Genomic DNA, 14,687 nt, shown 5'->3' on the forward strand with positions numbered 1-14,687 from the left:
AAGCCTCCTTGACATTTACAATAGATCAAGTGTCTTATTCACCATACTGTGAGAGCAGTCAGGTGAGCGGAGAGAATGACATGTTTTAATTCCCCTGATTGCAACGGATCCATCAGGGTGCAGGGTCTGAACTCCTGCAACAGTCTCCTGAACGGCGTTCCACTCATCTCCCGGCTGAACGCCCGCAGCCCAGTCGGATAAATCCACAGCCGTGCTGGGGAAGCTACAGTACTTTACAAGTGTAGCTTGTAAAACTGTGTAGTTCAGCCTGCTGAACAAACTACATGTCTACCCCTGGAGAAATGTAGTCTGGAAAACTACAGCTAAAAAGAAGTAGCTTTAACTACTTCTACTCATTATACTCATTTAACTCAGCGTTACATAAATCAACATGTGGTGAATATGAAACAATATATACTAGCCGACAAAACATTCACATGCCAGCAGAGATATGCCTCTACACTCAGTTTTATTTATTTTTTTTAAAGAAAAAGAGCAGGTCAACATCCTGTAGGTTGACCATAGACATGTTGGGTAATATAAAGAGAAAATGAGAATCCTACCACAATACACACTTGTAAATCAGAAATGTAAATCAGTCAACAACAAAACAAACTTTGTGTTTATTTAAAATTTAGCTTTATAAACAAAATGGATTGGAACAAAAAATGTAATAAAAAAATGATTGTTGCTGTTGAATGATTGTTTGTTTATTGTGCAGCTGAGAAACTGAATTTCCTTCGGGATAAATAAAGTATTTATCTGTCTTATCTAAAACACAAAGAGGTCGACATATTCTAGATTGGTGTGACTTGAACAACAAAGTTTAAAACCATGACAGGAACTTCAGAGGCACTAACACTGAGGCACTAGATGTCAGGACAGAACGACACGAGCAGCCTCTCAAAGTGTTTATCAGACAACCGGTTCCGTTTGACACTAAAAACATCTTTGCCAACACTAAAACATCACATGCTGCAGTGGCTCAGACTGTTTTCAAAGAGAGAACAGAACACAATGATGGTAAAATACAATTTATATTATCTTTTTTATATATATAAAATACATTTAATGTTTGTCAAGTTATGTGCTGTTGAAGTGTGTATTTGGTGACCACAGCTCTGCCCAAACTTGAAAAACGGCTGATCAACTGTTGACGGACAACGATGGACAACTCAATTCTGTTCAATCTTCAGTTTTTTATTTTGGGGCAGAAGGGGATGAATGGGATCTAACAGAATATGTTAATAACCTAAGATAAACAGAAAGACAAAGACATTAATAGCAGATCATTTCCATTTCACACTTCTTAATATAAAGAATAAATGATAATAATAATAATGTTAATGTTAGCTACTTGATAAACAAAAACCTATTCAGATTAATTCAACTCAAATCAACTCGAAAAGGTTAATAATTAAAGTAACAATGCTACACCAAAGGTTATGATTAGGCCAAAAATGTAGTTTGTAAATTGCGTAGTTACACTACAAAAAATTACCCAAAAAGTTGTTGAAATACTCGACGCAACACAAAATATGAACGTAGTTTAACTACCAGCAAGTTACAGCAAATTGTTGTTGAGCTATGTAGGTCAACTACATGTCGTTTAAGTTTCCACAACACCACACGACAGTTTGGAGCGTTGTCGTTAAACCAGATCTCTGTAACAGACATGAAGCCACGCCCACAATATGCTGATGGGTCATCACCAGCCTGGAGGTTGACATTCCCCATGAGGGTCGATGGTAGAAATGTCTCCGTCTCCTAGCCTGGTTCTGCATCAGTAATACGACTTCTTCAGGTGTTCATTGTCTCCATTGTCAGACAAAAGCAACGTACAGTAGGCTAGATATCCACCACTTTATTTTCCCATGATCCATTGCGTCACACCACAACGGAAGTCGGTTTTAGTAGCATTCTAGCGAGCGGCTAACTGGTAGCGTTAGCCACCGGTGTAGGTACCAAATGTGGGGGCTCCGGGCTGCCAAAACCGTTATGACTAAGTGTGATGTTTGTTAAGTCTATAAAACGAATTATTGAACAAACATTACCATTTCTGTGTGCACGTTTTTGTAATTAGTCATGGTTGTCGTAGTTGTTAGCTTTGCTGCTAAGTTAACAGCAGCAGCAAGCTAACGTCAGCTGTTAAAACCCTCCCGTTGTCGGACACGGCATGAAACTACTCCAGTTAGCTCAGTCATGTTGTAACTAGGATATCCGCTGGAAAAAAAAGTTTTTTCATGGGCCCCTTATTGAGTTATTGTTTATTGACACTGCTAACGGCTAGCCCAGCTTATCTAAATAGTAATGTTTGTTCAACAATTCGCTTTATAGACTTCATAAACATCAGAGTAGTCACAACAGTGATATAGTGATGTGAAAATGTGACATAAAGCTAAAACCCCGTCCGTATTGTTCTCATTAAAATTACGTGATGATTATAAATAAAGTCATCACGGCCAATGTCTATCAACCAGTCTATGCTATCAACAATACAGTCACGGTGGAATGGAGTGTCATGGCGACACCCAGCGTCATTCTCCGGAAAGTGGTGGATAGAATGTAGTCAATTAAGAAATTATAGGATAGGCTACTACAAAAGCTATGAGCTGCAAGGACTTGCTGCTGTTCGTTTCCAGCACAAAGAACCATAAAAGACACCGATATAAAAGACACTGAAAATGACAGATTTAAAATGATGAAAATCTTGTAAAAATGACTACACTTCAGTTTTTTAAGCTTGTAGCTGGATTTTGCCCCATAATGAATCAGTGGGAAAAACTACTGTGTCAGAATCAGAGAAGATTCTTCTGCTTTTCTCTAATTTGACTTTTTATGCGAATTTGACAGAATTGCAGACTCTTGCAGGTAATATGGGATTAGTTGGATATGCATTAATTCTTAAATTCCTGTAGGGTCTGCACTGTTCCTCTTTGTTTCTGTCTCTCTCTCCGTCTGCTCTGAAGCAGCTTGAGGCTTCTTCTCTTTTTTTATCCCACTGCCACATCTCCTCTCTGCAGACAATAGACCTTCTGATCTCTTTATCTACCTTCTCTTTTTTATCTTTTTATGTCTCCTTTCCTCTGCCTTTCTCTTTCCATCAGTTTGTTTCAGTTTCATTTCAGTCTGCTCGTGCTTTTTATCATTAGTTTTTTTTTCTCTCTTTTATCTGTTTCTCTGCCCATGCTCTGTTATCGTTGTTTATGTTGTTTTGCCTCTTCCTCTGATTCCCTTTTGCCTTTCATTCTGTATTCCAGTTTTGTGTTTCTGTCACTCTCTCTTATCCACACACACTCACACACACACATACCACCAATCTCCATTAACCTGTAGTTGGCTACTTCACCAACAGTCATCAATATTCTTAATCAATAGCAGCACTGATTAGACTTGCTCATCTCTGGTCAGCTCGCTGCTGTAATCAAACCCTACCTCCCTCTAAATTTGATCACAGCACAAACAAAGTAAATAACGCACACACACACACACACACACACACACACACACACACACACACACACACACACACACACACACACACACACACCTCGTAAAGCTGCTGATCACAGCCTTGCTTTGTCCAAATTATCAATATTTTCCAGTCAATATTGGTATTGATTAGGATTTAGTAAATTAGACCCTGTGCTTCAAAGAGAGAAAGCAGGAGTCACAGACCGCCCCCATCGTCTCTCTGTCACTCACTTTGAGTTCATGTGGAAACAGGATGGAGACCTGACGGAGGCTGAGTGCAGGACACGCTGTCGTCTACATGAAGCTGACTGCAGGGTTTATACAGACTCATCTCTGGATCTGAAAGAACAACATTTACATTTTGAATTTACATTTGAATGAGTGATGCCTACCTGAGCCGAAATCAGCAGTCAGAAGCTGATTTCATTTTAGCTCTAAACTCTGTAAATATATCACTTTATCCACATTTCAAACATCTTTAGGCGAGAAAGTAGCCGTTTAGATCAGCAGTGTGTCTTTAATTTGTCTAAATACCAGCTGTTTATAATTTTGTTCGGACGAATTAGGCGCTACTCAAGCTAGCTGTTGTGACCAACGCACTTCCGGTCACTTTCACAAAATAAAACACCCGTTGCCCTTTACATACAGAAAACCATGACGATAGAATTTGTGCTTTTACTTTGAAATTAGGAAGCTAACCTACCCTCAATGTAGCTAGCTTGAACCAAAATAAAGCGTCTTTGCTTGAACCCTCCATTTTGACCGATCTCGTCCCGTTACCGGCACCGTCCAGTTTCTCTGATGACTTTAGGTAGGAGGCAGGCTAACGCTACCTATACACTTCCAGCGTTTGAGCTAAGCTAATTAGCGACTTTAGGTGGAGGCAGGCTAACACTACCTATACACTTCCAGTGTTTGAGCTAAGCTAATTATGGGTGATACGGCTCTATCTCCCTTGTTACCGCACGCACAGTCAAAAGGATGGTGTCTATCTGCTGGTCATGGACTCGGGAGTGAGGCAAGACACGGAAAAAAAAAATGTAATATTCGAATATATCCGAACGAATTACGGGTCATTCAATATTCGTTCTAACCTCATTTTTCTAAAAACTGACGGCCCTAGCAGAGGTTGCGCTAGACTTTTTCGTCGCCGGTCATTTTGACTGACGGGGTCATAAAAATTCCGTCATAATCTATTTTTACCGGTCACTTTAATTTTTTTTAAATGATAATAATGCCATATTCAATAGCATTCAATTTTGATTCATGTTTAATTCATATCAAGTCCAAACAAATTGAACAGAGAGAATGCTCCGGAGCAGAGTCGGCGTCAGAGCACATCTAACCGTGGGTCATCAGTGAATGCGGGGGTCACTTTCTGCCACTCAACATCTAAATACAACGTTAGATGACATCAGTTTTCTGTCAACAATCAACATGCTAACCCATGTGTTATACCAAAACATCCAAAGGAGCACGTTTTCACATAGGCACCGCATAGTGCACTGACGTTAGCGCTCGCTCGCTCTCTCTCTCTCTCTCTCTCTCTCTCTCTCTCTCTCTCTCTCTCTCTCTCTGTGCCTCTCATTTCTCTTTTACGCACGCACGCACGCAGCCATTGCGCATCACTGAAACAACTGAAGCTATAGACCACACAGCCAGATGCAACACAAATTCAGACAGGACAAGACCCACTCAGCTTTAAGTGTTATAAACAATGCCACAGCGGGCAAAATACATTAAAAGAAGGCTTAACGTTACCTTTAGAAGAGTTGTGCGCGGCGAGTGTGGGAAACGGTGATGTCCTACCCCCACCGCTCTACCTGTACCGACACACACCGCTGTGTAGCTACAGCTACGTAACTTAACAGCTGACTACTGTCGCTCCCTCGGACACTGCAGCTGAATCTCGCCCGTTAAATCATTATCGACCGTCATATTTGCACTGACACGACTCCCAGTCAACATTTAATCCACTTGAAGGAGTTTGAATCCTGCGGGGAAGCTTTCTGTCTTCTTCTCTGTTGTTAGTGTGGCTACAGCGCCACACACGCTCCACACAGGCCTAGAGGAGGTACTACAGCGTTTTCTACTAAGCGCACCAGCCAGCTGTGAGGTTTTTTTTTTTTTTTTTATCTAATTCTCACCGTAGTGACTTTGTGACATTGTATATGTTTTATATCGTTATCCACCGCTCCATTTATTGATTATCCGCCGGCTTCATTGTAAAAAAATGCACATGGCCAGACGCCATGGCTGTGAATTGCAATCTGTCAAAATGACGGATGGCCTCAAAATCTTTCCGTCACCATTTTAAAAAAACGGTCAATGACGGAAAATATCCGGTTAACGCGACCCCTGGGCCCTAGTAACTTCTGACCCGGTGTCCCAGATCTCGTCTCAGCTTGTAACTCCACGATACAAGCACACCCCGTAACCCGTAATCTCTTGTTTATGACTGATAAGACTACACAAATACACACATGGTAACACGTATATGATAAATTACGTTATCCATCGCTCCATGGATTGAGTTCTCGCCAGCTTTGTTAAAAACTGAAGCACATGTCCGGGAGGAGGGTTAGCAACACAGAAGAAAAGCAACCGTACCTGCATAGCTCCCCTTTAAGATCGAGCTTTTGACTTTTTATATAATATGAATATGAAGCTAGCACAACCTAACCAGCTGTTTGTGCTTTTTAAATCAGAGTGCAAACACCTACCACACTGTGATGTTGATCCTCCTGTGTAAGAAAACAAAGAAAGAGTTAAGCTGTTGCTTTATGAGACAAAGAATTACAGTATATCTGCACCTTACAGTACGACTTCAATGAGACAACAGCTGGTGAAGATGTGCGTTGTTTTTTCTTCTTCTTCTTCAAGTGATGTATTGTACACAACAACAGTCAAGTAGCTGTGGACTTGTTTTGCAGGAGAACTGGGCTGATCTCTCAGGCTACGACCTGCAGCAGGAAGCTATAGACTCAACATGTGTTTGTTTTCCTCCTTTGCGTTGTATACCTCACTGCCTGTCGTTCCCCTTCTCTCTCCAATCCAATCCACTTTTATTTATATCAGGGGTGTTAAACTCATTTTAGTTCAGGGGCCACAAACAGTGCAATTTGATCTCAAGTTGGCTGGACTAGTAAAATAATAGTGGTTTTGTCCCGCGGGCTGCACCTTTGACACCGCTGATTTATATAAAAACAACATGGTTACCAAAGTGCTGCACAACAGATACACAAACAGTAAAATACATAAAGTTAAAAATGAACATACAGTAGGGGCGGTGTTTAGCTCGAGCGGCCCTTCCTGCATGTCATTCCCCCTCTCTGCCTCCCATTTCCTGTCTCTCTCTCAACTCTCCTGCCCATTAAAGGCGAAAAAGCCCAAAAAATATAAGAAAAAAAAAAAGTTAACATACAGTAAATTAAAAGAATATAAAAACACGATCAGATTAAACACTAAGAGATATAAAAATACAATAAAAGACAAACAGAGACAATACAACTCTCATGTTGTATTAAAAGCCCCATTTCCTGTCTCTCTCCAGCTCTCATGTCCAAATATGGTCATAAAACCCAGAAGAAATAATAATGATAGTTATAATAAAAAATGCATACATATGAACATTAACAAACAGAACAGAACGCAGCTCTGGCATCCACGAGAGAGGATGTGTATTTAAAAAAAGACACAGACAACCACACACACTGCATGTGCGTGTGTGTGTGTGTGTGTGTGTGTGTGTGTGTGTGTGTGTGTGTGTGTGTGTGTGTGTGTGTGTGTGTGTGTGTGTGTGTACCTGAGGCAGTATAATCAGTCTCGGTGAGTTTGACTCCCTGCAGTTTCCTCTCAAGGTCACAATATGAACTCTGTGTTCTCTGCCTGCGCTGCTGACTGTTTCTCCTCCTCTGTGTTTACAGCAGCTCTCTGCTCTCATTGGCTGTTTAGCTGACTGCTGCTGTTGACTGGTTTACTGTCTGTACTGTGAGACTCTGGCTGATAGAAAGACCTATCCCAGTCCTGCTCACCTCACACTGATATATCCTGATATTTCCCTGTACACCCAGTGTTTTTATGTGATCCTGTATGATTTTAGTATCATTTTTCCCTTCTTTTTTTTTACTGATCTCAATAAAAATATATTCCTGTCTGAGGCGATGTTCCAGAGAATGTACAATATCATGATCTATAAAAACTAACAAGAGAGGATACAGGCTTTTTTTGTTTTTACTGGTTCACTGATTATTTTATGACATTTTATCTCTGCTGTGCCGTTGTGTTGTGGATGACTGACTGTTCTGTGTGTGTGTGTGTGTGTGTTTTTCAGCGGTGGTGAGTGCCATCCCGGTGCCGGCTCTGGACTCCTCTCAGTATCCTGGGATTCTGCCTTCACCCTCCTGCAGCTTCTCACACAGCAAGTTCAACCTGAGACCGATGCCTTTCCCCAGCCTGACGGTGGACAGAGGATACACACCAGGTAACCAACCAACAGGACAAATTGACATTAGAATATTTTTCAAGCTGTTAAAACAATAGAATATACTTCAGTCAAAGAAAACACACTCCCACACACATCATGACAGGTCTCCTGGAGAAAGTGACTGATGTGATTAAAGTGATGAGAGGCTGAACCTTTGTCTCACTCAGACATGTGATCCACATTTCACATGGAGTTTAAAAAGTAAGACTACAGTGTGGTGTATTGTTTATAGTGAATTTTTTTGTGAGTGTGGATAAGGAACCCTGACGATCAGTTAAAGGGATAGTTCAACATTTTGGCAAATTGGCCTATTGTCATAATCCCTGTAGGGTTCCTTTTTAATCGTCGGTGGAGCCGCGAGCTGCTCAGAGCTACGCTACGGAGGCTATCGGAATTTCTTGGTTTCCCTCATCAAACTCATCACATACACAATCCAACAACTCCACAACGCTCTGGTGGACAAGTTGTGACCTGCACATTCACCACGCTATGAGATAATAACACAACGTTACCAGACAGAGTTGTTTTAGAGGTAAATTAATGCAAAACAGCTGATGCGCGTTGCGTTCAGGGACAGTTTTTCAGCAAGCAGTTTCTGTATTTACCTCGAAAACGGCTCCGTCTTGTAACGTTCTGTTATTATCTCATAGCGTGGTGAATGTGCAGGTCACAACTTGTCCACCAGAGCGTTGTGGAGTTGGTGGATTGTGTATTTGATGAGTTTGATGAGGGAAACTAAGAAATCCCATAATGAGCCTCCATAGCGTAGTTTTGAGCAGCTTACGGCTCTGCTCCGTCGTTCTAAAAATAGCTTGCACCGACAAATAAAGGTAACAAACCTACTGCTATGACTATAGGGATTATGGCAATGGGCCAATTTGCCAAAATGTTGAACTATCCCTTTAAGATTTTCTTTAAAGTCGAATTTGAGATTTCATTGAAACAAAAACTGTCAAGTCTCTCCCCAAAGTTTCCTTAAAATGTTCACTCATGCGTTTACGGTTCAGATCAATCTTTTTTCTTTTTTTCTTTTTCTTTGTTACCGGCGTGGTGGTTTGATTTTGCGCTGGTAGATCTGATCAGCAGTCTGGAGCTGGATCCCTCCGCTCTCCAGAGCCGTGCTCATCCGGCTCCTGAATGATCGCTCTGCTGGTTTATGTCACAATCCATCCATCAATCTTTCCAGTCACCTATCGACTAAACCTATTTCATGTCCATCGATCAGCTGTGTGCCGCGCTCACCGGCTGAAGGGACGAGATAGCAGCACACTGCTTCCAGTTTTTAAGTTTATTCTGGTCAACTGAATATGACAGTATACTGTAGGGGAGGGGAGGTGTGATAATTCTAACAAGCAAATGAATACCACTGCTGTAAAATCTCTTTAATTGCCGAAATGCCTTTTTTCTTAAACTGAGTTATTCTGTGCAACCTCTCTCAGCTGAGGAGATGTGTCATATTTAAGTATAAAACCTTTGGCTATTAACCAGTGACTCCATAGTTACAGTACATGAATGAATAAAACCATTAATTAAAGGGGAGTTTACAAACCCACAGAGAAGAGCAGAGATTTGGTTTAGTTTAGTTTATTTAAAGTGTAAAATCACCATGGTAGCAAAACACTTTACGAAATCAGTTAATAAACACAATTAGGAGAATGAGTAGACAAGCAAAAGAACACACAAAAAGACACAGGAAAAAACAGACAAGGATGTAACAATTAGGAAACTCAAATTTCTCCAAAACATTGTGTAAAAAGGTGTGTTTTAAAAAGTGTTGCAGTGGAAGTGGATTCTTTAATATGTAGCGGCAGGCTATTCCATAAGTAAGGTGCACGGTAGGAGAAGGCCCTGCAACCTATTGATTTTTTTATTGACTGAGGGAATGACCAGAAGGTGAGAGTTCAGAGTGGAGAGGAGGAGGTGGAGTACAGGGTGAGTAGTTCAGAGAGGTAGGACAGGGCCAGACCATTTTATGATCTTACAAATCAGCTCTGGCCTGAACAGAGATGCTAAGACAGGAGTAAGATGAGTGTATTTACTGGGTCAAAATTCTAGCAACAAGTTAAAGTGAAATTTGGATCTAAACTCTCTGACCAGAGGGAGAGAAGAGGAGAGAGGAGAGGAGAGGAGAGGAGAGGAGCAGACAGGAGGAGAGGAGAAGAGGGGAGGGGAGGGGAGGGGAGAGGAGATGAGGAGACAGGAGGAGAGGAGAGGAGAGGACTTTTAACACACCTGAAAAACTGCCACAGTTTGCTGGAATGACCCGGATGTGAGGAAATGCAGAGATATAAGAGCTTTAGCTCTGGAACATATTAAATCAATAAAAGAAAAAAAGCTGTGCCAGATAATACATGCCTTTCAAACGTACTAAATAAAGATGCAAAAACTTCCACCGCAATCTGTAAATCACGTTGCGTGTGCTAAATAATGTATTTGCATCTACCCCTCCCAATATTTAGCATACAACCATCAACATTACAACAAATATTTGATTCAACTGCTTAGAATTAAAGGGCTAGATCACATATTTGTCTAAATGGTCTACCACCGTCTACCTACAATACTCATTACATTGCCTTCATTAGCTCGAATGGCTACAGCTTCCTGATGGTGACTCAAATGTGTTAGTCGAGACAATCAAAATACCATTAGAAACAATGGGAACGCACCGACTAACTGCACTGTTATTAGTGTGATTATGGGTATTATTTAAACACAGCATCACTATAACAAGTTACTGTTATGACATCATAATACAACCCTCATTTTGAACAAATACAACAGGGCTCAGACTGACTGCAGCATCTTAATCCCTGTCCCGTCCTCCTCCCTGTTGTATTTAAGCCATTCTTGCAGCAGAGCTAAATGCTAAACGACATGGTGGGGAGCAGTAATTCAGTAATTGGCTTATTCCTGGTTGGCTTGTATCAATGATTTAACAACTGCAGCGAGACGGGGAGCAGCTTCGGAGTCATCCAGTTAGCCAACACACCCATCACCGCTGTCAGAACACACACACGGGGGGGTGGAGGGGCGGAGGGGCGGGGCGGAGGAGCTAATGACACCGCATGGCAGATGTAATGAGAGGGAGATTCAGAGGCCGGTAACGAGGGAGATGCCATAAACCTTCCAACCAATGAGACGTAACGGTGAGTTTCACTGTGCTTCTCTAACTGCAAAGCGAAAGGTACAAAATGTGTCTATAAAACCTTCACCGACGCCCAGCAGAGAGCTGCAGAGCTGCAGGCGCTGTCGCCATGTGGCTAATGTCACTGACAGTCGGAGGAAATGACAACATTTGATGCAGATCGTTGTGAGTCTGGATGTTTCAGAGTGGTGTGTGTAGGTCTGAGCTGCAGGTAGAGGAGCTCCATGTGTTCACATACACACTTTACATCAGTTAGTCCCTGCTCCTGGTCGTGGTGCGTCACCGTGGCAACGTAAGCACCTTGGATACATTTTACACTATGCAAAATGCAAAAGTTTGGGCACCCCTGATCAAAATCTCTGTTAATGTGAAGAGTTCAGCAAACAGAATCAGAATTTACAGCACAAGGAACTTGTCGTGGTGTCAGGTGCAAACATAAAGGTACCAAAAATAGTTAAAGGTAGGGATGAAATTAAAATGTAAATAAAATAAAATGGAATAAATTAAAATATTCTAATGCAGAAAAAAATATTCATACTATATACAATTTAGAATTTATATAAAAAGAATAAAATAGAATAGAATAAACATAGGTATAGAATACAGAGAAAGTTATTGTGCCTATTGTTTCAGTAGTGCAGGTGACTGTTCATATAGGTTGCATTAGGGGGTTTTCTAGAAATGATCTTCAAAAGACATAAAGTTACAGATGACACATTCCCTTTACATTTGAAACAATATGATTTTTAATTTTATTTTCGTCTTTTACATTTTTATAATGACAGAAAAGGAAAAGGCCCACAGCAAAGGTTTGACCACCCTGCATAGTTAGTACATATCTTGTCTGATACCTTGGTGCCTGCTGCTTTGTTTCCCTTTTTCACTCTCAAACTGTAGAAAACTAAAATAATACACCGATGTTGCTTCAAATATTGCAAAAGAGTGATTCATGTTTAACTTTATGTCTTTAGGAGATCATTTCATCTTCCACTTGCTGAACTGTGAACACATTACAGTAACAGACATTTTGACCAGAGGTACCCAAACTTTTACATGATGCCACTGTAACTTGCAATAAATGTGATTTGATAGATTTACAAGTGAGACACAGTGACTGAATGAAGGAAATAACAGAAGTCCTCCTGTCAACTGATTGATTGTCATTAACCTGAATGAATGAACCTTTTGCTCTGGTTTGGTATCAAAATGGCTGAACACCATGTACGGTCCTATAGGCAATCAGAACACACCTTCTAATTCCTAGTTGTTCCTGATGACGTGTGTGTGTGTGGGCGACCTGTGAATCGGTGGATTACACACCAATGGGGAGGTGTTTTTGATGAAAGCCCTGCACTAAATGTAAATGCAGTCCATTTACTGTTAACTATGATTACACCTCTAGTTGAAGCCTTTGCCATAGCAACAGCTGATTCACATCTGTTCAAATTAATGGGCTCTATGCACAGCTCCACTACTTCCTGAATTTAAGGCAGGTCCTTCATTTCCTGTCTTACATTATTGGACACACTGATTAATCCAGGTGTGTCTGAGTAGTCACAATGGTCAGACACACCTGGATTAATCAGTTTGATTTTAATATTTCACATCATTTCTATTCTCTATTACCTGAACATTGAAGTGTTAAACCACTCCTGGTGAGAACCTCATCACCTTTAAAGAGACGTATAACAGTGTAATCCAGAGGTAGAAAGCCAAATCAAAAAACATAACTGAATAAATCTCTTCTCCATTCTTCGGAAGCATATTGCATTCACTGGAATAATAATTTTTAAAATCCTGTTTTTCTGAGTAATTTATTTTTTTTTTTTTTTGGGGGGGGGGGGTAATTATTTCAGTTTTTCTGAGTAATTTTATTTTTTGGGGGGGGGGTAATTATTTCTGTTTTTCTGAGTAATTTTTTTTTTTTTTTTGGGGGGGGGGGTAATAATTCTGTTTTTCTGAGTAATTTATTTTTTGGTTTGTTTTCTTGAATAATTTTTTCTATTTTTCTGACCAATTTTTTCCCCTGTCTTTCTGAATAATTATTTTCTGTTTATCGGGGTAATTTTTGTCTGACTTCAAAATCCATTGAGAAGCTCCCACCTGCAAGTAACTTAAGTAAAATAAAGGTGCTACATCAGACTGCTCTGATATTTTCTGAGTGACACTCTCTGAGGAGGAACTGGGAACACAGTGAAAATAAGACTGTATTTTTTGTGGAGCATAGCATTTACTCATTGTGTTATGAGTAGTACTTTTATTTTGAAGGATGTTTGTTATACGCTCCCGGATGTGTAGCGGGAAAAGTCTGTTGATGCTTGTGTTCAAGCCGTCAGTCTGGAAAATAAAGCAATAGTTGAACCTGTTTAAATAAAAATCCTTAAAGGTGTACAGAAAAGGAAAATTAAATTGATTGCACTGTGGGTCTTAACATTAGTGTAATAGCTCATCTATCAGACGATGTAGGCCAAACTTTGTGCAAAATTCTATTTTTGAGTAAATCCGGGATGAAAGTGTGGTATTTTTTTTCACATTGGATAATGCAGGCGCACAGATTAGGCCTATGCTTCACGTTGCTCGCGATTCATCAGCTACTGATATTGGATCCGTCATCCGTCAATCAAACGTCTGAGACAACACACACACACCGAGCTTGGTCTCGCCCCAAACATTGAATATCCCGCCCGCTCGATAACGACCAATCAAATTAGTTTTCCTTACTCGGTGCGGCAACTCGTGGAAACTCGTAGAAGGAGACGCGACAAACAGGACAAACGGCCATTTCTGAACACCTTTAACAATGTATCTCATGGATCTAAGATGTAATAGATCCGTGATGAAGTGGAGGCTTGACTGCAGCGGTTGAACGTTACTTGCAAGTGGGAGCTTCTCGCGGGATTTTGAAATCTCGTTAAGTCAGGAAAAAATTACACAGAAAAACAGAAAAATATTAGTCAGAAAAACAGAAATAATTACCCCGAAAAACAATTCAATACGCTTCTGTGCAGCTTCCTACCAGCCGACATGTCCCTGCACACACTGACATGCATTACCTGTTGTGTTTTGTGTGTGTAAGTGAAGTATGAGAAGACAGAACAGAGGTGTTATCTGTTGTTCCTGCAGCCTGGAGATCAGTCTGTGATGCCACACCAGGATTTATTCCTCTCTCATCTCTTCTGTATCCATTACCCATTCTTCTCCTTTTATTTATTAGTTTTCCCCGGCTCTTCGTCAGCTGTGGGATCCCCTTCGGTCTGGAAACGATCATGGGATGATCCAGACTGTGTGATGTCAGTGTGATGAACAGGAAGTGGAGGATGAGGAGGATGACAGGGGTCAGCTGGTGAAGCGTGTGATGCCTGTTCTGATTCTGTGAAGTGAACTTCCTCCTCTGGGTGACTGAGTGAAGGGCGTCGCCACAGTTTGCTCTGACAATGTGCTGTTGTATTGTATTTTACTCAGAGATGGCGTATGTATCTCATCCATATCATTTTCCAGTCATGTAGTGTGTGGTTGCTATGGGTGATGACCATGAGCTTGTTTGTCTCTGACCTCTGATGTGACCTGTACATGTGTCTT

The 14,687-nt window shown here is 40.9% G+C and overlaps 1 protein-coding gene across 1 annotated transcript in view; it reads left to right on the forward strand.

Moving 5' to 3' along the window:
* The window catches only part of dcc (DCC netrin 1 receptor), a gene marked incomplete at both ends in the record, with an annotated part of 386,320 nt that overhangs the window by 323,156 nt on the left and 48,477 nt on the right, over positions 1-14,687 (forward strand). Inside the window, one exon of the mRNA XM_083983745.1 lies at positions 7,808-7,957. Within this exon, the coding sequence (XP_083839871.1) occupies positions 7,808-7,957 (150 nt within the window). The remainder of the gene's footprint in view (positions 1-7,807; positions 7,958-14,687) is intronic.

Source organism: Trachurus trachurus (assembly GCF_905171665.1).
Source record: "Trachurus trachurus genome assembly, chromosome: 12".
Classification (NCBI taxonomy): Eukaryota; Metazoa; Chordata; class Actinopteri; order Carangiformes; family Carangidae; genus Trachurus; species Trachurus trachurus.